The sequence below is a fragment of the Hylaeus anthracinus genome, unplaced genomic scaffold, assembly GCF_026225885.1.
Source record: "Hylaeus anthracinus isolate JK02 unplaced genomic scaffold, UHH_iyHylAnth1.0_haploid 0, whole genome shotgun sequence".
NCBI classification, from domain to species: Eukaryota; Metazoa; Arthropoda; class Insecta; order Hymenoptera; family Colletidae; genus Hylaeus; species Hylaeus anthracinus.
In genome coordinates this window covers 8,050,510-8,077,293 of record NW_026533254.1, presented here as the reverse complement: position 1 = coordinate 8,077,293, position 26,784 = coordinate 8,050,510, and the positions used below count along the sequence as shown (strand labels likewise).

The 26,784-nt window shown below is 34.2% G+C and overlaps 2 protein-coding genes across 4 annotated transcripts; one reads left to right on the top strand and one right to left on the bottom strand.

Annotated features, from left to right (window-relative positions):
• Positions 1 to 343: 343 nt before the first annotated feature.
• On the top strand, positions 344 to 24,896 carry LOC128888005 (PHD finger-like domain-containing protein 5A). 3 transcript variants are annotated; one of them, XR_008460138.1, is made up of 5 exons: positions 344 to 639; positions 839 to 1,029; positions 1,116 to 1,211; positions 24,280 to 24,379; positions 24,477 to 24,896. XR_008460138.1 is itself a non-coding variant. In XM_054144587.1 (4 exons), exons 1-3 carry the CDS (start codon positions 588 to 590, stop codon positions 1,203 to 1,205), a joined length of 333 nt encoding a protein of 110 aa, XP_054000562.1. In that variant the 5' UTR covers positions 348 to 587; the 3' UTR covers positions 1,206 to 1,211; positions 3,087 to 3,528. The 3 variants fall into 3 exon arrangements, 2 of the variants coding, with proteins under 2 accessions (XP_054000562.1, XP_054000553.1); XM_054144587.1 differs by lacking the exons at positions 24,280 to 24,379; positions 24,477 to 24,896 and adding an exon at positions 3,087 to 3,528 and having other exon boundaries at positions 348 to 639; XM_054144578.1 differs by lacking the exons at positions 24,280 to 24,379; positions 24,477 to 24,896 and having other exon boundaries at positions 349 to 639; positions 1,116 to 1,287.
• On the bottom strand, positions 1,410 to 26,784 carry LOC128888017 (dynein beta chain, ciliary-like). Its single transcript, XM_054144603.1, has 45 exons — positions 26,530 to 26,784; positions 25,400 to 25,645; positions 24,896 to 25,120; positions 24,401 to 24,602; positions 24,009 to 24,175; positions 22,943 to 23,355; positions 22,272 to 22,542; positions 21,806 to 22,068; positions 21,337 to 21,647; positions 20,611 to 20,726; positions 20,214 to 20,425; positions 19,544 to 19,747; positions 19,162 to 19,233; positions 18,721 to 18,936; positions 17,970 to 18,207; positions 17,357 to 17,549; positions 16,787 to 16,964; positions 16,473 to 16,601; positions 15,996 to 16,215; positions 15,697 to 15,858; positions 15,321 to 15,467; positions 14,837 to 14,998; positions 14,224 to 14,460; positions 13,939 to 14,160; positions 13,253 to 13,504; positions 12,755 to 12,881; positions 12,439 to 12,572; positions 11,850 to 12,087; positions 11,489 to 11,676; positions 11,129 to 11,298; positions 10,623 to 10,843; positions 10,123 to 10,399; positions 9,662 to 9,937; positions 8,255 to 8,660; positions 7,823 to 8,139; positions 7,597 to 7,729; positions 5,776 to 6,057; positions 5,350 to 5,556; positions 5,000 to 5,201; positions 3,078 to 3,209; positions 2,787 to 2,962; positions 2,410 to 2,520; positions 2,179 to 2,352; positions 1,949 to 2,097; positions 1,410 to 1,772 (listed from the first exon to the last, which is right to left on the bottom strand). The coding sequence occupies exons 1-45, from the start codon at positions 26,695 to 26,697 to the stop codon at positions 1,478 to 1,480; spliced, it is 9,441 nt and encodes a 3,146-aa protein (XP_054000578.1). The 5' UTR covers positions 26,698 to 26,784; the 3' UTR covers positions 1,410 to 1,477.

Genomic DNA, 26,784 nt, shown 5'->3' with positions numbered 1-26,784 from the left:
GCCTACTCTAGTACCTTCTAGTACTAGAAGTGCTGAGGCAAAAATGCCAACATTGCGAGAGTCCGGCTTTGATATACCTAACTGTACCTAACCCTTCGCCCATACATACAGGGTGTCCCAAAAATGTTGTAACACCTTGAAATGGGTGGTTCGGGAGGTGATTTGAAACAACTCTTTCCTTAGCGAAAATGTTGTCCGAGGCTTCGTTGAGGAGATATTAACGGAAAACACTGACCAATCAGAGCGCGCGTATACCGGTGGAGCGGCCGCGGTAGCGAAGGCTACGAGCTAAGCGGCCGCGCTTGTACGCGAACAAGTGACTCAACGTGCATCAAAGGCCATTGACGCGGCCGCTTAGCTCGTAGCCTTCGCTACCGCGGCCGCGTGGACCATTCTCTCCTGTGCTCCAAAAGGCGTCCGAAAGCTAGGCTTCGTACTCTCTTCACTCTATAGGTGACCGTCGTAATTACAGTAATGTCTCGTCAAATTGATATACAAATGCAATCAATTTGTGGTTTACATGTATAGAGACTTGTGTAATTAACTCGTGTCTTGTATCCCTTATTGTGTTATATTTATTCTGCAATATGGCTAAACATCATCCAGATTTGATTTTCTGCAGAAAACAACCGGGAGTCGGTAAGATTTAAATTTGCGTTTTAGGTTAGGTTATATATGAATGTTACACTTAAAATGTATAAATCATTTTGTAATTAAAATAATGGTATGATGAAACTGTCTTCTCAAAGTAGAATCTTAAAAGTTATAAATATATCAAACATTCATAAGTTCTAATTGTTTTGTATATCATATAACAAAGTGAAATTTTAACTTTCAGCAATTGGAAGATTGTGTGAAAAATGTGATGGGAAATGTGTAATATGTGATTCCTATGTAAGACCATGTACTCTTGTCAGAATTTGCGATGAATGCAATTACGGGTCTTATCAGGGTAGATGTGTTATCTGTGGTGGACCTGGTGTTTCCGATGCCTATTATTGTAAAGAATGCACAATTCAAGAAAAAGACGTAAGTCTTCTTTTAATGCGAAATCCTTCTTTTTTTAAGTATTTATATATTATGTATATATTATGTATTTAATTATTTGTTTGCAGAGGGACGGTTGTCCAAAAATTGTTAATCTTGGAAGCTCAAAGACTGATCTATTTTATGAAAGAAAGAAATATGGGTTCAAAAGAAGATAAGCACAGGTAGTGATAGTCTTTGATTATAATAATATAATTATTCTTAACTTCCAAATAAATAATTTTTCTATAATCACAAAAATTTGTTTCATTAAATTTCTTTTAATGCTTGCCTAACAATACTTGAAAGCATTGAAGAAAACATATTTATACATGTCAAAACAAATTAACACGACTATTTAATATTTTATATCTGTTGGATAACTGTTTTCAATTGAAAAGTTTATTTTTATTTCAAATAATAATTATAACAGATCATACATGTAATACCATTAGATTTGTAATAAAACAGCTACACCGGCGAGGATCCATTTACTGGCCTTATCTTTTGTCCTCAAGTTAAAAGTCCATATATAAGTGGGACCTCGTGATCGTGTTTTATACACTGGACACTCGTACATATTTCGTAAGTCCTGCTTATCCTGCGTTATTGCTCGGATATACATTACTGGCATTAGCGGATACAGTTCTTTAAATCGAGAGTCCATGATACATCCTGCTTGCATGTCCCATCGTGCACCATCCATGTATAATCCGTTTATATATGCACCTTCTCTTGGTGCTATTCTGTTAAATTTTGGTTGAAAAAAGTATTATTAGTAATTTTTTAACAAGAATAAGTAACTTTGTTATTTGTTTTGTTGAATGTTACACAGTTTCAAGGAAGCATTCTGTGATTAACTATTTTTGTTGTGAAATTAGAAAAATTTATGGCAGAGGGAAAATTGAATTTAAATAATTACGTGATTTCTTCTTTAAATTTTCTTGTAACTTCACAATTTAAACACATCTTGTCCAATGGCCATTCGTTTCTTCGCGCAGTTTGTTGCATTATCGCAGTCAGAAACGACTGAGGATTGAAAAAGCCACCTAACCATATGGATGAGGGTAGCTGAAAATCATTATAATCTGTTAATCCTTCCGATTCGTTGTATGCTAAATAGCACAAAAATTGTGTAGAGGGACTAGTTACGTTAAAATCTGCTGTCCAGTTGGACAATTCATTTATCCTGTTCAACATATCGGCAAACCAGCTATTTAATCCTAAATCTGAAGGGTAAGCTTTCTTCGTCCAGGACGGAGGGACGCCATCGATCATTATGTAATTTTGTAAGTCTTCCATTTCAGCATTTATCGTTAGTTCACCCTATCGCGATATATTATTATAGTTAAACGTTGATTATTTTATCAACTTTTTGATTACCTTCAAACCTAAGTCCAGTTCACGAAGGGATCTTTTAAGTTCGTCGCACAAAATGTTCATTCGTTCACATTCTTGCAATGCGACCGTAACAAAGGGCGTGCGATCTTCGACCTACGATTTTTAGGCATAGATTTGAGTGGTTTATCATCTTTTTTACATGAATTTCGTCAATCATGGAATTATTGATCTCAAAAATACTAATACTACAATATATTAAGTCGCATGGACAGTTTATGTCCATTCTAGACCAAACATTAGGTTGTCGCAAAAGTTTCTTTTGTTTCGTTAGTAAGTAGAACGTATAATACAATGTTTTGTTTTATGTCATATTCTCGAGCTCTCTTAATCATATAATGTTGTATGTAGAACACAATGACCTTGCCGTAAAGTTCTTGCATATTAAATTCTTCTGGTAGTTTGTCTAACAAATCTTCTATAATTCCTTTTATTTTGTCTTCTCTGGACACCTCACCGTCTGCTGCAGCGCTCGCAGTTTGCGACAAGATTTCCAATAACGTTTTAAACAAATTTTCCGCAGTCGACGTTAAAAATCCTAATGGAAACATGATTTCAATAAAAGCACTCTGAATTTATATTGTCAGTGAAAATTATTTGTATAATTATAAGTTTAAGTCGCCGAAGTTTCTCTAAAATTATTATTTTTTTACCAATTTCAGCGTTAGGATGAAGTCCGTACAGCACGGGACTCTCAGCGGGCAAATAGTCGTTAACGTATTGATGATACGCGGTATAATCACTATTTGGTGGTACCAAAAAATCCGGAGCCAAATATAATTCGCCTGAATACAGAACGAGAAACAATCTCTAATAGTGCTGTGTTTTAACTAATAACTTTTACTAATAACTAGACTGCGGATCTTTATGCAAAATAAAATCTTGGCGAACGTGCCTACAAAAATTGAACCTATATAGGAAAGTATTTTATTCTCCAAATATTATAACATGAACTTTACTTTCAATCTTTTTTATATTTTTTGCATATTGTTTGCATTTTGTAGGTTCTTGCACATTCGAATTTCCTATAAATGCATAAAGATACCCAGTCTACTAATAACTTGTAAATTGAAATTGAATTGAATTATATTGTAATTCAATACAATATTTGAATTTAAATTACATAATAACTGTTTTCAGTTTGAATTTAGTGGAAAAGTAGTAGTAGTAGCGAATGAATGAAGTTTGAGAGGTGTGAAAAGGCGCATGTAAGGGTATGTTGAGCGCATGGATCGCATTCAATGTGCTGTGCGCATTGATGCCATTTCATTGACTATGTTTCATCTTATTTCTGCAACAAACTTTTCTGAATTTGCCGCGAACGCATCGACTCCGAGCTGTGATAGTTGGGTGAGAAGTGGTGAGAATCTGGGGAATTTTGTGCGCTTTGATGCGTGCATTGAATGAAACGGAACGGTTACCTATACGGTCTGTGCAGTTGGTGCAGGAAACAGAATGCACAACTGATAATAGAAGTGCAGAAAGGTGGTGAGAGGAGGAAAGGTACTAACCTTTTATTATATGTATAAGGTGTATCGCATTGTACGTGTTTTCGGTAAGAGCTTTAGTATTAACGCTTCGACCATACAGTACATGAACCGCTCAAGCTATAGTGTAGTCCATAATCCACATTATAGTCAATAGTCCATAATCAACATTTCCCCTTTGAGTATATAGAAGTCTACATACTCAAAGCATTGTATATACTTCATACACTGTATATACTCGAAGCATTTCCCATGCCAAAGTTACGAGTAAGCAGTTGTGCGCAAGCGCTACAGTCAATGGGCAATAACAGTTGGTAGATATCATGAAGACTGTATAAGGAGATCAAACTCCATACGAAAGTTACTAGAAAACTGTTAGCAAAATCCCGATATTTCTACCACTTGCGGCGCAAGTGAGCACAGACTACGATATATACAGGGTGTCCTAAAAGTCGGGGAAGAGCCGGAAATGGGGGGTAGCTGAGACGATTCTGAACAACAATTTCCTTTGCCAAAATGTCGGATGGGGCTTCGTTAAGGAAATATTAAGAGAAAACCCCGACCAATCAGAGCGCGCGTAGACCGTTCGAGCGGCCGCGGTAGCGAAGGCTACGCGCTAGGCGGCAGCGTCAATGTCCTTCGATGCACGTCGAGTCACTTGTTCGCGTACAAGCGCGGCCGCCAGCGCGTAGCCTTCGCTACCGCGGCCGCTCGAACGGTCTACGTGCGCTCTGATTGGTCGGGGTTTTCTCTTAATATTTCCTTAACGAAGCCCCATCCGACATTTTTGCAAAGAAAATTGTTGTTCAGAATCGTCTCAGCTACCCCCCATTTCCGGCTCCTCCCCGACTTTTGAAACACCCTGTATATATATATATGTCATATGTGTATGTATATATGATAATACATACACATATGACATAATTCGTAGTCTGTGCTCACTCGCGCCGCGAGTGGTAGAAATATTCATAACTTAAAGCTCGGGATTTTGCTAACTGTTTTCTAGTAACTTTCGTATGGAGTTGGATTTCCTTTATACAGTCTTCATGGTAGATATATAGCAGCAAAGTAAATCCGGAACTTCTTACCTTCCACCAGTTCTTGCTTTAAGTATTCCATTAAATACGTTTTACATAGTCTTCTGTCCCAATCGTCCGTTATGTGGCCCCCATACATTATCTCTCCAAATAAATAGCGAAGATCTTCCCAAGGCACTTTGACACTGTTTTCCAAATAATTGTACAATACGGACACGCTGATCGTTAAGTCTCCAAAGTTGAACGGATAAGACTGTCATTAAGAAAGTAGAATTATTTCATTACAGTAACTTAAAATCCTCATAACGTTCGATTATAATCCAACAAATATTTATTTATTCACGAATGAAAGAACAATTTTGCCAAAGTCGTTCCAGTAGAATTATAATAACGACGCTTACTCTGTTCCAGCCCTGCGCTCCGAATTTTTGGCGTTCGGCAAGCACTGCGTGATAATAACAAAGCGCAAATAATATCGCCTTAAATTCAGTTTCTTTGCTACAGGAATCCAGAGTTTCCTGACTGAAATTATCCAATGCTTTGTGAATGTTTGCTTGTATTCCAGATGGTGGTTCGTTTGTAATTTTTATGGCTGATTCCAATATACCCTGCAGAGAATTTATAATAAGTGTTTAAATATAAGCTTCTACAAACGATAACTATCTATTTTTCTTTTCTAAAAAAAAGCTGACGAGTAAATTCTTTCTAAGTGGAAGTTTTATATTTGTGCCAGTAAAATTTAATTAACTGCTAGAAACTGGATCACACGTTTCGTCTAACTAAAACAGCATTGGTTAATAATAAAATTAAATAGTTTTACTAGTCACCTGAGGTATTATCGACTCGTGAGGATCTGCGCTGGGTTCGGCACTGATGAACAACCGATAATCATTGTGCGGATTTTCCGAAAGCTGTTCCATTCTCTTTTCCAAAGTGGGCAACCATTTCCTAACTAAATGAACATTTTGCAGAATCACCCAGTGGCCTTCGTTCGCCGAAATAGTCATTGCTTCCTCAGCTACGGTTTCTTGTCCTTGGCCCAGGGACACGTTATGGAAATTTCTTCCTTCAGTAGTGAAATCCAGTTGACTTCCGAGCTTCTCTACATCCTTTGATATCGTTATTTCTATTAGTGTCTAGTGTTTACGTTGACTACGATTTTATTGTTTATTTTTCTTTTTTTATTGTTATTCGTGTAATTAATTTATGGTGCATATACAGGCTAATGTTTGGTGATCGTGGACCGATTTTTTCTTTAGTAATTGGTGTAAGGGCCATAAGTTAACTGTTTATATTTCGCCACAAAACTTCTTACATTTACTTTGGACTTGCAATTTCGATTTCCATTACGCAATTATCGTTTGTGGCAAAGTCACATTATCGCCCACTTTGACTTATGTAAGTACGAATTTATGTATACTAATATTATAAAGTAAAATCCGTATTGTTCCAGAGGATAATACAATTGACGAAACGTTAATATTACAGCAAAGTCATATTGTCGAACTGTCAAATAATTATTAATCATTTGTCCAATTCTTTTGCTTGTTCGTATTATTTGGCAGAGTCAGACATAGACTTTGGAAATCGAAGGGAATTTTGTTTTCCTTCGATTTTCATCGTTTCGTACTTAGTATTAAGTTCGTCGACTCTATGTAGAGTATGTATCTATGTATGTATACTCTATGTAGAGGGAGATCGAAGGAAGTTTGATTCCTTCTATCTCCGGGTCTCCAGTCGCAGCAACCTCCACGTGGTGAGACCTGGTAATCGGTATTATTCGCGACGAAGGATTGTTCGTCACGAGTAATAGCGGCGAAGAGCGAGGCTGATCGGAAGGGAGGCCGGAGAGTGGGAGAAGGACCCTGCCGACTAGAAGAGGCGGGCAGTCGAAGGGAAGCCATCGAGTAGTAAACAGTGTAAAGTGTTATCTAACCGATAAAGTATAAATATAAAGTAAATCAGAGTGTCATTAGTAACGCGACCTCCTTCGCGGCATATTTCGGGGTAGCACAGCGAGCTAATGGCTGCGAACTTGTAAAGTGTAAAGTGTATAGTGTAAAGTATAAAGTGTATAGTGTATAGTGTATAGTGTATAGTGTAAAGAGTAAAGTATATAGTGTATAGTGTATAGTGCAAAATGTAAAGTATATAGTGTATATTGTATAGTGTATGCAGGGTGGTCCACCTAAGTAAGGCCACTTAAATGTCTCCTCTAATTGTGGGGGTACAAAGAATATTTTCTATGTTATTTGAATGGTTTGAAAAAACCATTTTATTGCAAAAAATTTCTTTTTTCTAGGGTAATTGTGTTCGGAGTTTACAAGGTTATCGATGTTAATGTAGCTGATGTAAAAATACGTTCAGATATGTACATTACATGACCTTGAAATGACCTTTGAGTTCAAACATTAAATGGAAATATACAATATTGTATATTGCATAGTGTATATTGTATAGTGTATAATGTATATTGTATAGTGTATAGTGTATAGTGTATAGTGTATATTGTATAGTGTAAATCGTGTGACTGTACTAAATCCTCAGTAATTATGAACCCGTTACATGTACTATGTTCATAAACAAACAAAATTTTGGAAAAGCCCGAAAGATCCCATGTTTACTGTTAAGGGTTAAGTATCAAATACCTTCAAAGGATCAACACCCGGTGACAGGATAAAGAATATAGGTGTAATCGAACTGGTTTCTTCGAAGGATTTATGAAAAGGAGGAGATCTGGATTCGACAAATTTTGCGCCAAGTTTTTCTTCTACGAACGATCTATGCGAACCGACAGATTATTGCGTTTTAAATTAAAACAGACGCATAGGTAAAGTTGAACAGCGGGTGACCGTGTCTAAATAAACAAGTAACCTGAAGGCGTATGTCATTCGATCCAGCCTGAGGCATCTCATAATGCACAATCGTTGCAATGCAGTTTTATTCTTCCAATCCTGAGGGAACGTTTCTCGCTCCGGTGTTTCTGATTCTACGAATTTTTTCCATCTTTTCGCAGCACCCTCTATATCCTTTTCCAAATTATGAAAATCGGGAATTTGACTCAAATATTTAATCCCACCCCAACCAACGTTCGTGAGAAAGTCCACAGGGCTGACTAGATCAGGAATGTATGGAAATCGAAGAAGAAAATCGAGCTCCGATTGCGTTATTTCGTTCGCTTGCATAAAAATCTGAAACAAACTAGAACGCTGAATAGGTGTACAATGAATTTGATTAAATAATTAATAATCGAATATACCATCAAAGAGAGTTCAGTTGGGTACAACGTTTATTAAGAAAGTATACCTGAATGGTCATTTGACAAAGGAACGTCAATTTGTCACTTTCGAACAGTCCTCTGCTAGTGTAAATGAAAACTAAATAAGTGATGCTGTCGATCAAGAATTTAACGCGTTTCGGTAAATTTTCCTCGGGTTCTGCGAACTTAATAGCATTCTGGAAAACGACACTGAAAGCCTTCAAAGAGAATTGGTAGAGCATGTTTATTTTGCTAAGATCGTTCAGAACAAAATATAAAAGGCTGGCTCTGGTCGCGACTTGGCGATAAATTTCTCGGGCTTCGTCTATCTTTACAGCCGTCACTTTGGCTTCTGCCACCTTTATTTCTATATCTGCAGCAGTTTTCTTTGTGGTCTCCAGATTTATCACCAGATCGACGTCACTTAGAATATTTGGTCCTGCTGTTGATAATCTTTAAAAAAAGCAACGAACGATTTTTCGAAAGGATCTTTAGGATTTGTTTTTTAATGCCTTGTTAGTATTTAGTTTGTACTTGATTGTACCAACAATAGCTTACGTTTGTATCTTCATCAACTAATACAAAAAAAAAAAATTGGAAAAATGACCACCACCCGACATTCAAATTTTTGAAATCCCTTTTTTTTATGTGATTCAGAATCGTTTGTATCCGTTTGTACCGCTTTCCCTTTCGTTTGTACCTCAATAGTGTAAAATTTATAAGCAATTGTTGATACCCACAAGAGAGGACTTCGTCAATTTTTAAGATTTTTGAAATCTGTTTTCTCCATTTGATTCAGAATTGTTTGTACCCGTATACAAACTCTTGAGCGTATCAACAATTGCTTATAACTAGACTCCGGATCTTTATGCAAAATAAAATCTTGGCGAACGTGCCTACAAAAATTGAACCTAAATAGGAATTTATTTTATTCTGCAAATATCAGGTTGTCCCAAAAGTTCCTTTCGTTTTATTAATAATTAATACATACACAATATTTTATGTCTTATGTTACATTACTAAATTGTGTACAATTCATTTCGCTCCATTACTGTTACAGCATCAATGTCTAGGAAATTAGATTGTCTATTTACATAAACACTGCCGCAGAAAATAATTGAATGCAACTCACGAAAGAAACTTTTGGGACAACCTAATACTATAACATGAACTTTACTTTCAATCTTTTTTTATATTCTTGCATATTGTTTGCATTTTGTAATTTCTTGCACGTTCAAATTTCCTATAAATGCATAAAGATCCGCAGTTTACTTATAACTTTTAAACTATTGAGGTACAAGTGAAACGAAAAGCGTACAAACGTCTAAGGAAGTTGGTTGTATATTTACATAAACATTGCCACATAAAATAACTGAATGCAAGTCACGAAAGAAACTTTTGGGACAACCTGTTACAAACAGGGTATCTTCTGGGTGTATTCGAATTTTTCGTACCTGTGTAGGAGGTCGTCCTCCAATATTTTGAGAGTAATTTTAAAAGTATTTTGTTGAGTAGTCAGCTCAGCTTTCTTAGCTTCTAAATCAGGCCTTTCGGCTTTAACGACATCTCCCAGTAGCTGTTCTTCTAAACCATCCTTTGTTACAGTGAAATTGATGAGAGTCGTCTGCGCTTGTATTTCAGGCTTGTAATGAGGATTGGCTAACTTCGTCTGCAGGATCAGTCGAAAACGGTGATCGTAATCTATCTCCTTATCCCAAATTTTGATAGCCCTTGAGTAAAAATTTCAGTATTTTATGATCTGTTCGTATTGCAAGCAATTTGTATAATACGTAATTTGTGTTGATCAATTAATATTCCTCTAGATGAAATAATAACTTATTGTAATAGATATACTATCTCTATTTGTTCCATTGTGTATGATACAAAATGTGTATAATTATAAATGGACAGGTACCTTCCCTTCTTTATTAGATCCCTCTTAATAACAGGATCTAAGACAGGATCGATCGTTTCCATAATATTTTCAATCAAAACAATTCCTCCATTTGCAATAGAAATTTCGACGAGGCTCAAATAATTGGACTGTGTAAGTCTAAGTACTTGCAATTCTTCTCCGTATCTATTTTTTATCCACTTTATTCCTTGCATCTGTGGATCTATTATTAGAGGCCATCTCGTAGAATTCATTAAAATTGTTGCATTTTCGGAGGACATTCTATCGGTTGGTAAACCTTCGAACAAATTAAATTTTCAAATTTTCTGTTCCATTAATTTGTACAAATTTGTTCAAATAACTATACAGTAATTTCTTTAAGAGAATTCGCTGCGTTATTTTATTAATTAGACAATCCAATCTATCGACGTTTATAACGCGCTCATTACCAGCGTTTCGTTTAATGTATCATTCGTTTTATAACAACGAAACGAAATCAGAAAATAGTATAATGTTTACACCTTCGTTATTCCATTGAGCAATTTGCGCGTCGTCGGATAATAAACCTAAAACGTCTAAATCGGCGGTTCGTGGTATTTTTATTTCCAAGTTCTCCAAAAACGGCAACCAATTTTCATTCATTAAATCAGTTCTATACTTTCGTGTGAAGCAACCCATGTACGAAAGAAATGCAGTTACGAGAAGAATGTCACCTGGCACTGTTACTCCCGAGTCTTTCAACCTAAATATGTTAAACGTATAACAAAATTAATTGTCTGATTTCAAAATATCGGAGAATTTCAATTTAATCTGGTAACTGAAATTTCTAGATTATTTACTAATCCCACTAAATTATATACTGTCCCATTTACCAAACATTTATGTTATTTGATTGATCTTGAAATAACATTCTATAAAATTTATATATTCTCAATGAGAATTGGAAACATGATCTGAGGATCACCCAAGACATTCCTTTGTAAAACAGATAAATGAAAATGTTAATGGAGATATCAGTGATACTAACGTTTGCACGGTTTCAGTCCACCGAATCTTTTCAGATGCTAAACCATTCACTAATCTATTTGCAAGGTCAATTGTTAAGGCAGTAGCATCGGCTTCGTCTTGGCATTTCTGTTTCTCCGCAAGGGCAGCGTTCATTTTGTCTCCCAGAACGTCGAGCACTTTTTGCAATTCCTATCAATCAATTCAGATCAATGACAATGCCTTTGAGTACATTAGGATGTTTAAAAAAAAAAATTTCTTTTTCTCTCCCAAACAAGGTTAAAGAGAGAGAAACAGGGTACAAAGAATTTCTTCTGATCGTAAGTGTACATAGGATTCACTGTTCAATGCGATGTAAATGCTGAAATTAATAGATACCTACCGCTAGTCTCGCTCTTAAGGCATTCAAGTGATCCATAGCAGCTTTCAACTCAGCATTTGCTTGCGCAAGGGCGGCTCTCAGTGGCTTCACGGTTTCATTAATATAATGGAAGACCATTATATTTTTTACCCAGCTGCATAAGCCTGCAGCTGCTTGAGACTTTGAATAAATAATCTCTGGGTCAAACTCTAAAACAGTTTTACAAAGTTCCCTCGTTGGGGGGTAATTCATAACATAACAGTAACGTAACAGTAACATAAAAAAAAGTGAAAATTGAAAAATAATAAAAACAACCATATATTTTCAATTGGACGCACATGTGCGTCATCCGCAGCGAAAGTGTTAAGCGACTTCTGCGAACCTTTGTCGTTAATGTAGGGTTGAATAGCTCTAACTACTTCAGGGTGAATGTTCTCTTTGTCGTAATTCCGTAGTTGCGATAGGAATCCGTCTGCACTTCCCATCATTGCCTTGCACGCTTTCCAACTTCTGTCCTTCGGTATTTGTCCTTTAGGTGCAAACAGAACCAAAACTGCTTGCGCTACCGTCGCCACTTGCTCCGGTGGCGTTCCAAACGACTTCAATTCGGTCAGATTGCTCTGTAAATTTCAAAAGTTTTATGGTTTAATGACACGCTATCAGCAAAATTATTATGCAACAATTTTAATCGCGTACGTTCTCCTTGCAAAAATCTATCACGAGACTGATCGTTTTCATACATACTATTACGAATCCGAAGCAGTGACAATATGATCGAAGTATTTATACAGATTTTATATTAATACCTTCATTTAGATATAATTAAAAAGAATTGAACGAGGTCGTGTTCAAGTGCGAGTAAATCTATTGGATTCAAGTGATACATTATTTACAAGTAATAAAATAAACTATATCTTCAGATATTTGTATATATTTGTTTTTTTTTTTCACAATTCTAAATGATATCTAACCTTATTCAAAGTATCAAGTGCAGCTTCAGCTTGCCTAACAGCAGGTTCTGCTTTCGCCAAGTCCTCGTCGCAACGTTTTTGTCTTTCAGCTATTGTTTCCTTTATTTCTGCTATTTTTCCTTCCTCTTCAGAGACTGCAATTAACATACTTGTCATATACTTATTCTTACGCAATTTTGTATACGTCAACGATGCATTTGATTCGTTAATCAATATATTAATAAATACAGTTAGTCCTTGGATGATTTCAAAGATTATTTCAAAATAAAAAAAAAATTTTAGGTAATTAATATTTCAATTAGTTCTTATAACATGCCAATGGCTTTCTCAGCTTCTGCTTTAGTGTTTTCAGCACGAACTTCTGCCAGGATTTTGTCTGCAACTTCGTTCTTCTTTTTTAATTCAACTTCTTGAGCTGCCAGAACAACTCTCAATTCGCTTACCTACCAAACCCAATTAGGGTGATGTGTAAATTCACTAAATGTATATATATATATATATATATATATATATATATATATACATATATAGAAATATATATAAATGTATATATATACATATATAGAAATATATATAAATGTATATATAAATACAAATATAAATATAAATATATATAAAAATAAATATATATATATATATAAATATATATGTAAATATACATGTATATACATATATGTATAGTGTTGAATATAGTATTGTTGATGATTAATCCGTACCCATTTATTTCACAGTTCTAAACTACTCTGAGTTCTTAAAGAATTGATTGGAATTTACTGCATTCTTAATACATAAACAGTAATAATGGAATTCTTACTTGACCAGCGCAAGATTCCAACTTCTCTAAACCATTCTTCAATCTTTGTATCATCGCATTTATATCATAGGTTCTCTCCACGAGTAACTTCGAGTACAAAGCTATTTGCTCCAAGAATGTCTTTGGAGTCGTGTAATTATATCTTTTCTCATTCTGCAGATAAAGTGCGGAAATATTGTTGACGCTAGTATGCACAAACGACATGAACAGAGAAGCCGACTGCTTATATTCTTGCGGCAAATCCTCTAATTCCTGCAATTGATTTGCTGTTAGTATTTTTGTCGGTAAAACGTTGTTTTAATTTTCTGTTTTAGTTCGCAAGTGACGCGGGCCGATATTCACTATTTGAAATCAAAGAAGTCTGAAAATTATTTAAGTGATTTCGCGCATTGTTTATGCAAACCATAAAATTAAAAGTATGTAATAATTATTTTTTGTAGATTCAAGAAGTATAGGTAATAAAGAATTGGAAACATTAAAGATGACTAAAAAATAAAGACGAAAAAAGAAAAACGCGTTGATAAGGTAACGCATTGATAAGGTCAAAACGGGAGATCTCCTCGATCGGTCGTATACCGATTTTTTTTAAAGTGGAGAGATCTCCTCGATTGGTCGGCTATGTGTTAAAGGACTTCTCGATCTACAGGGTGTCCCAAAACTCGCGTAGAAGCCGGAAATTTTCTTACCTGCAAGAATCTAGTAGAAACCGATTTTAAAGCTTCTTGTGGCCAACTCTGAAACCAATTGATGGAAGTGTTGTTTACGATTGCTGGGAACTGCCTGGCTCTGGTTCGCAACGTTGCTCCAACGGGGGAAAAGCAGAGGACGCATTTCAATCGATTTCGAACGCGATCGATGAAAAATTTCCAGCAGTTTTCGTTGCTGTCGATCATTCCAGTTTGTTTCACCTAAAATCACCGTGTCAATATATGCCAATATACCAATTATAATTTCAGCTGATTGAAAATTACCTCGTTTCTTACAGAATTTACTATATTATCGACCTCCTCGTCGGCGAATAATTCTGATATTTCACCGAAAGCAAGCATATCGTTTATAAGAACCAAAAATCTCTCGTCGGCGACGTGGGAATCTGTCATTAAGAAAGTAATTCCGATTCCTTTGAGTCCTGCCTTGGAATATAAACCTGCTAGATCGGTTCGCAAGTCAGTTATCGAATATCCTGTCTTCAATTGCAGTTGGAAAATCTGCATCGACACATAGAATAACGATCACAAATTTAAACATTTTTTAATTTTATAGCTTACTTTATTTGTAAGATACAACGCGTTTTAAAAAACAAACAAAGTTATGAATCTTTTAAGAATATATACATTTCTGGTATATTCCACAAAATTTGTTTCAGAAAGCAGCTAACAATAAAAATATTGAATTCCTTGAAAGGGGTGGTTCGGAGGGTGATTTGAAACAACTTTTAACAACTTTTAACTTTAACTCAATTGTTACATTAACAGATTCCAATTATTTCGAATTTTAAATGAACTCTGTTTGAACTTTACCAATATACGTGTAATTGTAATAGCGTTGGTAATTATGATTTGGAAATAGTAATTTCAAGAGCACCTCTAAGCCTGATATGAAGGATGCAAGGGATGAAAGTGATTGCTTTCCGGTTCCTCCAACTCCCACCAGAAGTGCGTTTCCTCTTGGTGACTCCAAAATACGATTTATTTGGCACACTTGATACATTGCGTCGTCGAAGAAAACTAAATTCATAGCTGATACCTGTTTTAGAGTACAAAATTTCGATATAAATAAATAGAAGTGCGACAATGTTTTTACAAACTTTAGTTGTTTGTTATATTTGGTAAAGGAGTAGGATACGATAATTACAGAATAATAAGGCTATAGTTAAAAATATAAAATTTCTGATTTTAAATTCTAAAGGTCAAGGAAAAGAATTTTTAAAAATATTTTAAAAAATTGATCTACAACTAAGTTTTCATTGTTTTATAAGCTGCTAATAGATCTGTTTAATCATGTTAATGTTTAAACATTTTATAGATCCTGAAAATGATCGAGCACGTGTACTCGACAACTTTATTACCAATTCATTGTAGTTCACTAAAGCCTCGTCCAGTAATTTTGTCAGCTGTTGCCAATCTCTAATTGGCATATATTTCGGTTCACCAATTCCCTCCGCGAAATGACAGTATATCGTTGGCTCGGCAAATATAATGTTTTCATCTGTCTCCTACAATTAAAAACGTAATTGTTGAGCTGTGAAATACTAAAATAATTAACTCAATTTAGCAACATTCTTATATTGTACTTTTCAGAAATTAGCTTCAACATTTTGTAAATTTGCCAATTTTAGCTCAATTATAAGTAACAGTATTTATATCAAACTTGCTAATTTTTATTGTTAATTATTTGTATATCGATTGTGTACTATTTCAATACTTAAATGACGCATGACTTACAGGAATATTTTTACGGAGCGATTCCTTTAACAATTGGTCAAACGTTTTTTTATCATCAACACTGACCAATTTATCGGAATAAACTCTCAACGCTTCGTGGACATATAATCGTATTAAATGATTGGTCGTTGGCACAGCCTCGCCGTTGGCGAAAAGTATACCCTTGAAAAAAGAGAACAGCAAGTCTTGGTAATTATATAAAAAAGAAAAAATACAACATAATTTTTCTGAGGCAGTGCTTCTTAAATTACGACTCCTAAATGGGGTCGCTTTTGCCAGTTTTTACAAATGAGTCTTACTTGGAAAATATTCGATAGGTCGCGCAGATTGAACACATAATGAAATTTAACCGCAGTTGGCAAGAAAGTAGTTGAGATTTTTCCGTGACAATATAATGCTGCAGCCAATAAGGACTCAGCAATTTTTATTACTGCCAAGTTGAATTTATTGAACGGATTCGTCAAATGCTGATCCAGTATTTGGCTATAGATCCTAATTAAATTATCGCCAGATGGAAAACTGTAATACAATATTATATGTTCGAGGCATGAGACAAGATAGGCCAATTATTTAAAAAATATTTAGGTACAAACAATTTAATATTAATAATTATATACAAATTTAACAAAATAAAATGCAGTAGAAATAAATAAATATTATAATACATACCGCAGAGTATTGAAACGCAAATCTAATTTTATAAAATTACAAACTATTATCGCCATTATTATATTACAATAATAATAATATTCATGTTGTTACCGTACAACACTTACTTAACTGCGAAAACAGCAAAATGCCTCTGCAAACGGGGATCTATCGTGAAACTTCCCGCAGTGGGATTCATACAAGATACGTATTGTGTATTATGAATTTCTTTCAAGGTCAGTTTCGTTCTGTCATACCTAAATTATTCCAAACAATCAAGAATTACTCTTTGTAGGAATTTCAGCAATCAAAGAATGTACATATATTACGTCACAATTATGATAATTCCATTGTATTTTTTTTTTCTTTGATGTTAAACGAATTATAATATTTATTAGAAAAATATTTCGTTGAATTATCAAAGCCAATTCCATTTTCGTACCAGTGATTGTAATCAATGTGTTGCCTGAAAAGCGTATGAGGTTGCACAGTGCCATAAGTGTCGACTTCCGGCATATTCATATCGTCAATGAAATATATTAATTTCTTCATACCCGGTGGACCGTAATTTCGGCCAGTTTTTTTCTCCAAATGTTTCTCCATATTTCTTTGCAACATTTCTGAAACAATTAAAATCATTTTCTTATTTCTTCCAGTTACAATTCTAAAAAGAAATGTTAAACTAAAGAGATATTTCTCACTCATACTAATTTCGAAATGCATAAATATTTCAACTATTTAATAAAGTAATACAATTGTTTAAGAAGAATTCTTTCAATCTGATTCTTATCTACAAAAGAATTGTAATGTAAAAATAAATCATGAGTATTCTCCAATTAAATATACATATGTTATCAACTTTGAAAGAATTAAAGATAAATATGTTTATTTAATGTTTATTTAGACACGACTTTGATGATTCGACAAAGGATCAAATAATCTTGAATATTTTTATTTTTTTTAATAAATAATATACTTGAGTTAGAATTTAAGAAAATAAAGTGTCAAATACCTGAAGAAGTGTAATAATTAAGGGGTATGTTCGCGACGTTGTAATCGTCAGATAGGGATCCCAATTTCTCAGCCACGATTACACTTTTCCCTGAACCTGCTGCACCTATCAGCATCACTGGCACTTTTTTCTTGATGAGAATATCCAGGAAAAAGTGCAAACATGTTGTTTCGCCGGTCGACACCAGGGTAGACTGCAAAATAAAAATGTTTGTACATGTTGGAAGGTTTAATGAAAAAAATTCATAAGATATGAAAGATGAGATGCGTCTAAAAAATATTAATTTGCAGTATATGACGACCTGAAAAGTAGGGATGAAACATAAATTAAATTTAACATTAATATTATACACCCACGACAAAAGAAAGTGAAGAGGGTAGCTATTTTTAAACATTGTAATTTTAATATTAATGCCATAACGAATAATAATAACCTTCGAAATTAGATTTTTGGGAAACGTATTGTAAGTGTAGCTCTAAGTTCTCTAAGACTATTTTTTAAAACCTACGACTAAACTCGTTATAATATTAATTTAATAAAATAGTTTTAAACCTTAGAAAAACGTACTTAATCTAAAATAATTAATTTCAAGTGAAAAATTATTTCAACGAACCTGCAGTGGTATATCCGGATCTAATTCGAATTGCTTCACATTCTCGGTCCAGGGAACCAACTTTTTTGTTTCATCTTCGATGTAATAATTAAACACGTTGCCGCCAGTGGGAAATTTGATCGTTTTAAATTCATTCTGCCACCATTTGTTGAACTCGTTTCGCCAATCGATTAACTGATCTTGAAAAGTTGCCGATCCAAATGCCCAAATACAAGCAACCCCAAAATATAATTCATGCCTATTATCAAATGAGATCAATTAATGAATTAATCGAACGATCGAATTTTCTTCAAAGTTTGTAATTTTTAGTGCATTACATTTAACCCTTTGCACTCTGATGTTTCACCCAAGAGAACCTTCTTCCATTGTAAATCTAATAAACTTTGTCAGTGATTACTTATGTAGAACATACATTTTTCAAAAATGTATTATCCCTTAAATAGAACGAGAAAATGAATCAAAATATGTTATACTCGTATATAGTCATTGGTCAGATAGATTTCTAAGTTCAGGTTCTTTCCTTAGAAAATGTTGCAAGTATTAATAATAGTAATCTTTTAATCAGATTTTTTTGAACCTTATTCTTATGGTCAAGTTAATTTATCTTTACTAATTTGTGATTCAAAGTTACATTGTTTAATATGGCGCTATTCCAGTTTGGAGATTTTGCAATGAGAAAGCTGTTTAGGTGTCCGTCTCTTTTCTTATGAATGTAAAGGGTTGAGTCGTTATAACGTGGTTTTATTTATACCATTCCTTTGGGCAGTCTGGTGGAACGTTTTCCTTGGTCAAGAAACAATCCAATAAATTGCAAAGCATTTCTACGTGACAAATTTCTGGCAGTGGGGTGATTTTCTTAAATCTATGTTTCATCACTTCTATAAGGGGTGGAACATATTTATCGAATAGTATAGTCAGATTTGCCCTTTCGGATGGGTTCCTTGTCTCTATCCAGCTGATTGCGAACCTAAATTAATCGTGTAATAATTTGTATAATTTGTAATGAAATAAGAAATACAATTCACTTTTTCTTCGACTAAAATATATACCAACTCTTTTATTATTCAACACTAAATGTTTTACTGAAAACTAAATCCGGTATAGAATTTTGAATAATAATTCAATAATTACTTTTACTTATTTTTTTTGGTTTAAATTTTTTGGAATAATGATAAAACAAACATTTACTTACGGGTACCATCCGATATCTTGTGGGTTTATATAAAGGATCCCAGCTCTGGAAACAGTAGCTGGTGTAGCCGTTCTGAAATCCATAAATATCTTTAATAATAGTTCAGTACTATAGCTTTCGTTGTTTTCACTACTTATGCAACAGTATCTCCATAAAGTTTAATGAAAGAAGATACTAGCTTTCAATGACAGTGAAGAAATAACAAATACTAATTCAATAACGTAGTTCTCTCGTTGTTAGTTAATTTCCTGAGTTCGACAAAATCCTTTGACAAATATATTTTTTAAAGTGTACACTTTGAGAAAATGCAAAACGATAGGATATTTTGAAAGTTCTAGACTAGAATACTCCTTTGAAGGATAAAATAGTAAAGTATTTGTACCGAAGATTGGAAATCTCGAATAAGAGTCTCATTTGATCCGTCAAAGCGATTCTTTCGTTACTGGCCAGTGTCAATACTTTGTTATCATCCATGACGGTGTTTAACGATTCGATCCACATTGGATCTATGTCACCATCGAATATGATCCATTTTGGGTCGTTTCCTGCCATGTTTGCTTGATCTCTCATAATCATCGAGAATAATCTGATCGAATAAGGTAGTTTGTTAACATAATTCCTTGGTTAATATATTTAACAATTACTAGAAGCGTAATGAAATTAGCAATTTCTTTCAAAAGACGAGGGTAATATGGTTAAAGTCATGCCAGTGGTATAAAGCCAAATGGAACATTTATTCTAAAACCTTCGAAACCGAAATGTATACTTTTCCAAATAAAAACAATTTCAGCGCAACTATACAGGGTGTTAACAAATATGTGGGACATTTTTTCTGGATCAAGTCTTCATACCAGTACAAATCGAAAAGTCTGTTACCATTTTGCGATCTGAGGCTTCGTTGTTAAGATATAAGCGATTGAAATTTACAGCTGTAAATTTACTGTAAATTTACTGTAATTTTACTGACTGTAAATTTACAGCTGTAAATTTCAATCGCTTATATTTGTCCCACATATTTGTTAACACCCTGTATAATAAAAAAAGTCACAAACCCGTCTGTCCATTCGCGAGTGGCTGGATTAATGATTCCAAAAAGTTCGTCGTTGGTTACAGCTTTTGGATTCAGGTCATTATAATACGGTTTTAATTTCTGGTTAAAGTAAGTTCGATTGAGTGTTTTCCAAACTTCGGTCTTTCCTGTTCCAGCGATCCCAACAATGAAAACCGAATGGCGAACGTGGAGCAATTCTTCTAGTTGAACAATCTGATTGATTCGATTAATGTTTAATTTAATTCTGATAATTGTTTATTAATCAATGAAAACCTAGATAGCTTAGAATTCATGCCAATAGAATGCTAAGAAAGCATCTCGAGTTGCTGGCAGATACCAGGAAAAAAGGCCTCGAGTGCAAAGGGTTAATATTCTATACTTTAGTATTCTCTGCTTACTTTCAATATGAAACCATCCTCTGGTTGTAGTTTTAAATCAACAGCGGACTCCTTGACTGTTAATTCAAATTCTAAATCTCTTTTTCGTGGCACCTCCAAGGCAGGAAACAAATCACCTTAGGGAACAAAGAAATTATTACTATATTATAATAACGATTTTATTATCAAATGGAAAATAAACTGGACATTGCAGTAATAAGATATTTATAAAAAAAAAAAATATATATATATACATGTCGAATTGAGTAACCTCCTCCTTTTCGAAGTCGGTTAAAGAATATAATAAAGGAAAATTTAAAGGAGAGCTTAAGTGATAACACTACTCTAAAGGCTGAAAAGAAGGCCTAACTTTGATCATTAATTTTGAGAGTATCGGAAAATGAATAGGATTTCTTTTTACAGGGTTTATTTAACACATATTGAAGTTTAAACAAAATTTGTTCAGCCTCTAGACAGAGATTGGGGTATTCATATTCATAAATATATGAATATGAATATATGAATAAATATATGAATATGAATAAATTTATTCACATTTTTATTCGTGAATAACTCGTTATTCACATTTTTATTCATAAGTTTATTCAGATTTATATTCACAAATCCGCGTGGTGTGAATTTATTCATATTCATATTTATAAATATGAATACCCCCATCTCTGCCTCTAGAGTGGTGTTACCCCTGAAACAAAGCAATAACGACACAAAATATAACAGTATATTTACCGATGAGTCCCATAAAAACAGGTACATCATCGGTAACTATTTTTGGGACATTGAAGTCTCTAAGGGCTCTCATTAATACTTGATCCTCGGGCCTTTGAGGATCGTCCCTCTTCAATTTTCCAGCGACGACCAAAACCGATTTTATTGCTCTCAGACCCCAGTCATAGTGATCTTGCTTCGACAAAAGCTCACGGCAGAGCTGGTAAAGGGTTATAAATTTCCTAGCCAACAGTCTGGCCTCTTGAAAACCTTCGGCTACCAGCATTATTTCACAGATCAAGTCAAAATCTGGGACTACCATCGCGCAGGGTCTTCAAAAGCAATTTGGAAAAAGTTTTTTTCTATAAGACGTTTCTATAAGATAAGCTCGACGGATGTGTATGTAAAAATCAACCACCAGTCATTTTGAAAATACATACTCTTATTTCTCGCTTGCTCGAAATAAACATTTGCAAATATTCAATTTTACCGAAACAAAGTTTTCAAATTTTCCGGCAACTCGGTTCTTCCAGCGTATCCAGGATTCATAGTGATAAACATTCCGACTGTTACAACGAGATTTAGTTCTTCCCCGAAGAATGAAAATGTTGGTCTACCACTTTTGATTCCATCTAGAACCGATTTCACTTGTACAGCAACCACAGAAAGTACCTCCACCGAAATTCGGTTGAACTCGTCGAAACAACCCCATGCTCCCACTTGAGCGAGGCCTTTGTAAATATTTCCACAAGACTAAATAGAAATATATAAACACGTGGTTATCTTCCAAACTTCATCGATTTCGTATGATATAATTATCCTTGTATTTTATACGAGCTGTGATCATGTATACTGTACCAGATCTCGGCAAATTTTCGTTGAAATGAAAATCAGAAATAACTATTTGAAATAATTTATTTTTTTTTTTATATTTTTTAATTTTTTATTTGTTTTACCTTGTAGTCCATCTGCTCTGAACAATTGAACACGTAAACCATTTGGCCTAATGCTCTCCCTAAGTCTTTTGTAGTTTCTGTTTTGCCTGTTCCCGCAGGTCCAGCAGGTGCCCCGCCCATTACAAGATGCAAAGATTGCGTTAAAGTGATGTAACATCTGTCTGTTAAAGGTGTTATAACCAATCGTGGTACGTTCCCTAAGTATTCGTGATTGTATCTGAAGTATGCATCGCAAATATCAGCGAAACAATCGTGAACTTTGTCGTCCCATCTGTAAATCATTTTATTCAAAATGTTTGTTAACACTGAAAGCTTCGACTCATATTCTAATGTTGTTGACCAAAAGAAAAGCATCAAATTCTGTTAAAGACTTAACTATATTATTATTACTATTATTTATTATTTAGTTATTTTGTTGCCAGTTCTGTTATTCTGTCAATTCCTGTTGAAATACCAATTTCAACAGAATCTTATAAATATATACATGTATAAATAAACTGATTTCTGTCAGTTACTTTGATCGCAGAAAAGATCATGAAAATTGCCACGAAACTGGTACAAAATAAAAGAGGACCTGGTTAAAAAAAACAAAGTCAGAAAATTCTTGTTGAAAGATCTTTCATAATATTAGAATAAAAAAAAAGACCAATATAAGATAAGAATGCCTTCACCTGTGTCTCAGTTGTGATTGCCATTGAAAGCTGGAAGAATTTTCAGCTTTCATTGCTATCATTTTGGCAACAACATCTCTGGCATGCACATCGATCGTGCAGATTGTCATGATCTTCCTCCTGTCCCCTTCATTCAGATCCCCGCACAGTATAGCGATCAGAACGGTCAACTGATGGATCTGTTTCCGCTGATAATCTTTAAACGCATTCTCGAATCCTTCCTCGAGTCTCATGAAGGCCATGTTCACTTCCGTTGTCCACCAAATTTGACTTCCACAGAGGGCTGGTTGGGCTGCGTGATCAAAGATCCATTGTTCCCTTGGTTTCTCTTCGTATGTGGCTACTGCATGAGATATAAGATTCCTCACTGTTCTTTTCATTGCGTCTGTCACATTGTTCAACCAGTTTTCCACCTGATTTATCAAACGTTTACTTATTTAATGAAATCCTAAGGTACTATCATTGCTACATTTATTTATAGAGTGAGGATTTATGGATTTACGAGGCACGGTAATAAAGAAACTATACAAGAAATATATGTAATGTATGTTCAATATATTCTACAATTAAAATATAATGTGGATCACGAGATTTATCCACTCATGTAAAAAAAAAGGTAGGTGAACGCCGTGCATGATTCCGGCAGACTGGCTAATCTGAAATAAAAATAACAAATTGCATGTTAATCTGTAGGTGGATGGCTATCGCTCGAACCAGGATTTTTGAAAAATATCGAACCGTTTTTTTTTTTTTTTTTTTTTTTTTTAAATAAAAAAGTAGTCGCGAAAAGCATATAAAAAATTGAATTTTCAAGATTTTTAAAAGATTCTAGTTCCGGCGATAGCCATCCATCTACAGATTAACATGCAATTTGTTTTTTTTATTTGAAATTAGCCAGTCTGCCGGAATCATGGACGCCGTTCACCTACCCTTTTTTTACATACGAGCGATAAATCTCGCGATCCACATTATGGTTTTGCTTAAAAAAATTCAAGTTAAAGGCTGAATGAATATATAGTAAAAATTTGGATACTCTGTGTTTTTTCATTTCGCTATAAGAAATTACCTTCCCACTGCAATCACAAGATCCGTGAATTGGCATGTGTTCACCGTCCTTCGCAATCATGGTAATCGCAATTTTCGTACGTTTATCGCCATTTGATTTCCATTCCAAGTTCGCGATAGAATCATACAATTTCGACAAGTGTTTGCAAACCAACTCCGGATTATTACCTTGTGAAATAATTAATCAAATTGTCACAATTTGCCTTCGTTAAAGTTATAAAAACGAGAATAGTTTTGAACGAGGATTAATATTTTCTTTTGTTTTGTTTCAGAACGAGTTAAGAGAGTTTTACGGGAAGCAACGAGTTTTCGCAAGAACATATTTTTCGGCGTGATTAAACAAATTATTAAATCTGTCGAGAGGTAAACGAGGTACTATTGATATTTCCTAACCGTTGCTTAAAATATCCAGTAGATCAGCTGCAGATACGAAGTAAAATCTCGGATAAATTAATCTTTTTGTTTCCAGGTAATCTGCTAGAGCTTTCTCGCAAATATTCAACTGAACTTGCAGCTCCTCCAACTTTTCTAGAAGCTTTGGACGATTGGTTGACTTGACGATGTTTAAATTGCTCAATACCTCTCTTAGCAATTCCTTACAAATATAAATTTAATAAGTTTAGTAGTTTCTTTTTATATACGATAGTAAACAAAACAACACAAAACACAATACAAAAAAAATACTTCTCAAGGTATTTCCTTAAAAAACATGTTTAAAAAATAATCTTTAAAAAATATGTTATCCTTAAACATTTTGTATATAATATTGTCAAATTATTTCAACGCGTACTGTCAGAGAATTGTGTCACTTTTGAGTTAAAGTAACTAAAAAATGACATTTTCCGCCAAGAAATGAGATTAAATTAAGATGACAATGGGAAAGAGTACTTTAAAGTCTCTGTCAATTTTTTCAAATCGCTTCGAATCTTCCGGAAGTTGACTTCTGATGTCTTCCGAGCCAATAAAAATACTTTCAAGATGTATCCACGCTCGTTGAACTTCGAACCAGGCGTTGATCACCGAGTCTGCGGTACTTAATTTTTTTTGCCAATCAAGAACATCCTGAAGGAAGTATCCGACGTATTTCGAACTCAACATATTCTGCAGTTGCACCTGTCACCGATCAAACAACAAATAAATAATTAAAGACGAATAAAATAATTACAACTTTTAAATGACAAACTTGAATTAACTTAAGCTGATAGCGTCTTCAATGAAAAGAAAATTAAAGTTAATATTTATTTACATTGTTCTGAAAACAGTCGCGAATTAATGAATTCGTCTTAAATTTTTTAAGGTTCATTGTATGGTAAAAATTGTATAGTTTCTTAACATTTTTTTTTTTTTTTTTTTTGTATTTTCAGATAAGGAGAACAGAAGAACTTGTCGTACTTGATTGTCTTCGAGGATTTCGATAGTTTCCTCGTCGATTTTAAGAACGCTTAGTTTTGTACGTTCGTGAGGCTCCTTCTGAAATTCGAGACTGCTCCAAGTATCGTGAAGCTCCTTCAGCACTTTTTCCATTGCCATCTCTTTCACTGACTTGGCCACGATATTCTTAACTTCTTCTTCGTATTTATGTAGTTGTAATTTCAACAAATCATCCAGTGTGGTGTTATCGGTCATGCTAAACGCCACCTACCACGAAACGTAATCCATAGTCAAGTGCAAATTTTAACCCTTTGACCGCGGGACGATTTTTGCTGGCAATTCTAAGAGGCGCAGAGGTGTGAATTTTAAAAAATTATCAACGTATAGGGAATAATAAAACGAAACTTTTTTATATTTACAGTTTATTCATAGGACGTTTAGTTTGAAAAATAAAAATTAAGAACTTAGAAAACCTTTTTCCTGAGATCTCGTAGTGGCCTGATCCCGTTGCTGTTGTCTTAAAGAACAAAAAACAAGAGTCGAACAATCGAAATTTAAAAAAAATATCACCTTATAGAGAATGACAAAACGAAACTTTTTTATATTTACAGTTTATTCATACGACGTTTAGTTTCTGAGATAAAAATTGAAAACTTACAACCTTTAGGACCTTTGTCCTGACATTCAATCTTTGCAATGAACTTTTATCTTTTCAATTTTTATTTTCGAAATTAAGCCTCCTATGAATAAACCGTGAATATAGAAAAGTTTCCTCTCATCATCCCCTATAAGCTGATATTTTTGAAAAATTGATTTAACGAATACAAACATTTCTCTGAACCCATTTTTCGAGGGTGTATGTATACGCCCTTCGCAGTCAAAGAGTTAATAAAGTTATACGAGTTACTATTAAATTCAAGGACCTAAAAAATGGCCTAATCAACCAAGTACTGACATAAATTGAACCCTGAACTTTGTGACACAAAGATAAACACTCTTAAAATATATTATTATTGAAGAAAGAATTCATCTAGGATCTAAAAATATTTTTAGTAAAATTTTGTATACCGTCATTTAATTTAATAGCAATTACATGGAAGTTAATTTTACGTGGACAGAAAAAGTATGGAGCTAGTTCTTAAATTAATTACCCGCGTTTCAGCCATTAATTCTCGCCAATGCCTGTCCCTTATCGCTGGGTTTTGCAGTTCTGATACAGCCCTTAACGACGCCATCATGTTCCTCACTTGGGCTTCGACGTCCGTGTACACTGTCCAAGAACGTGCATCCTTGTCCAGTTCTGCAAAAATAAATGGCATGTAGATTCAATTTTGCAAAAGGAAATCAAAGTTTCACAAAAACTATTTGGAAGTATCGACGAGAAAAAATAATAAAAGAATGTAGTG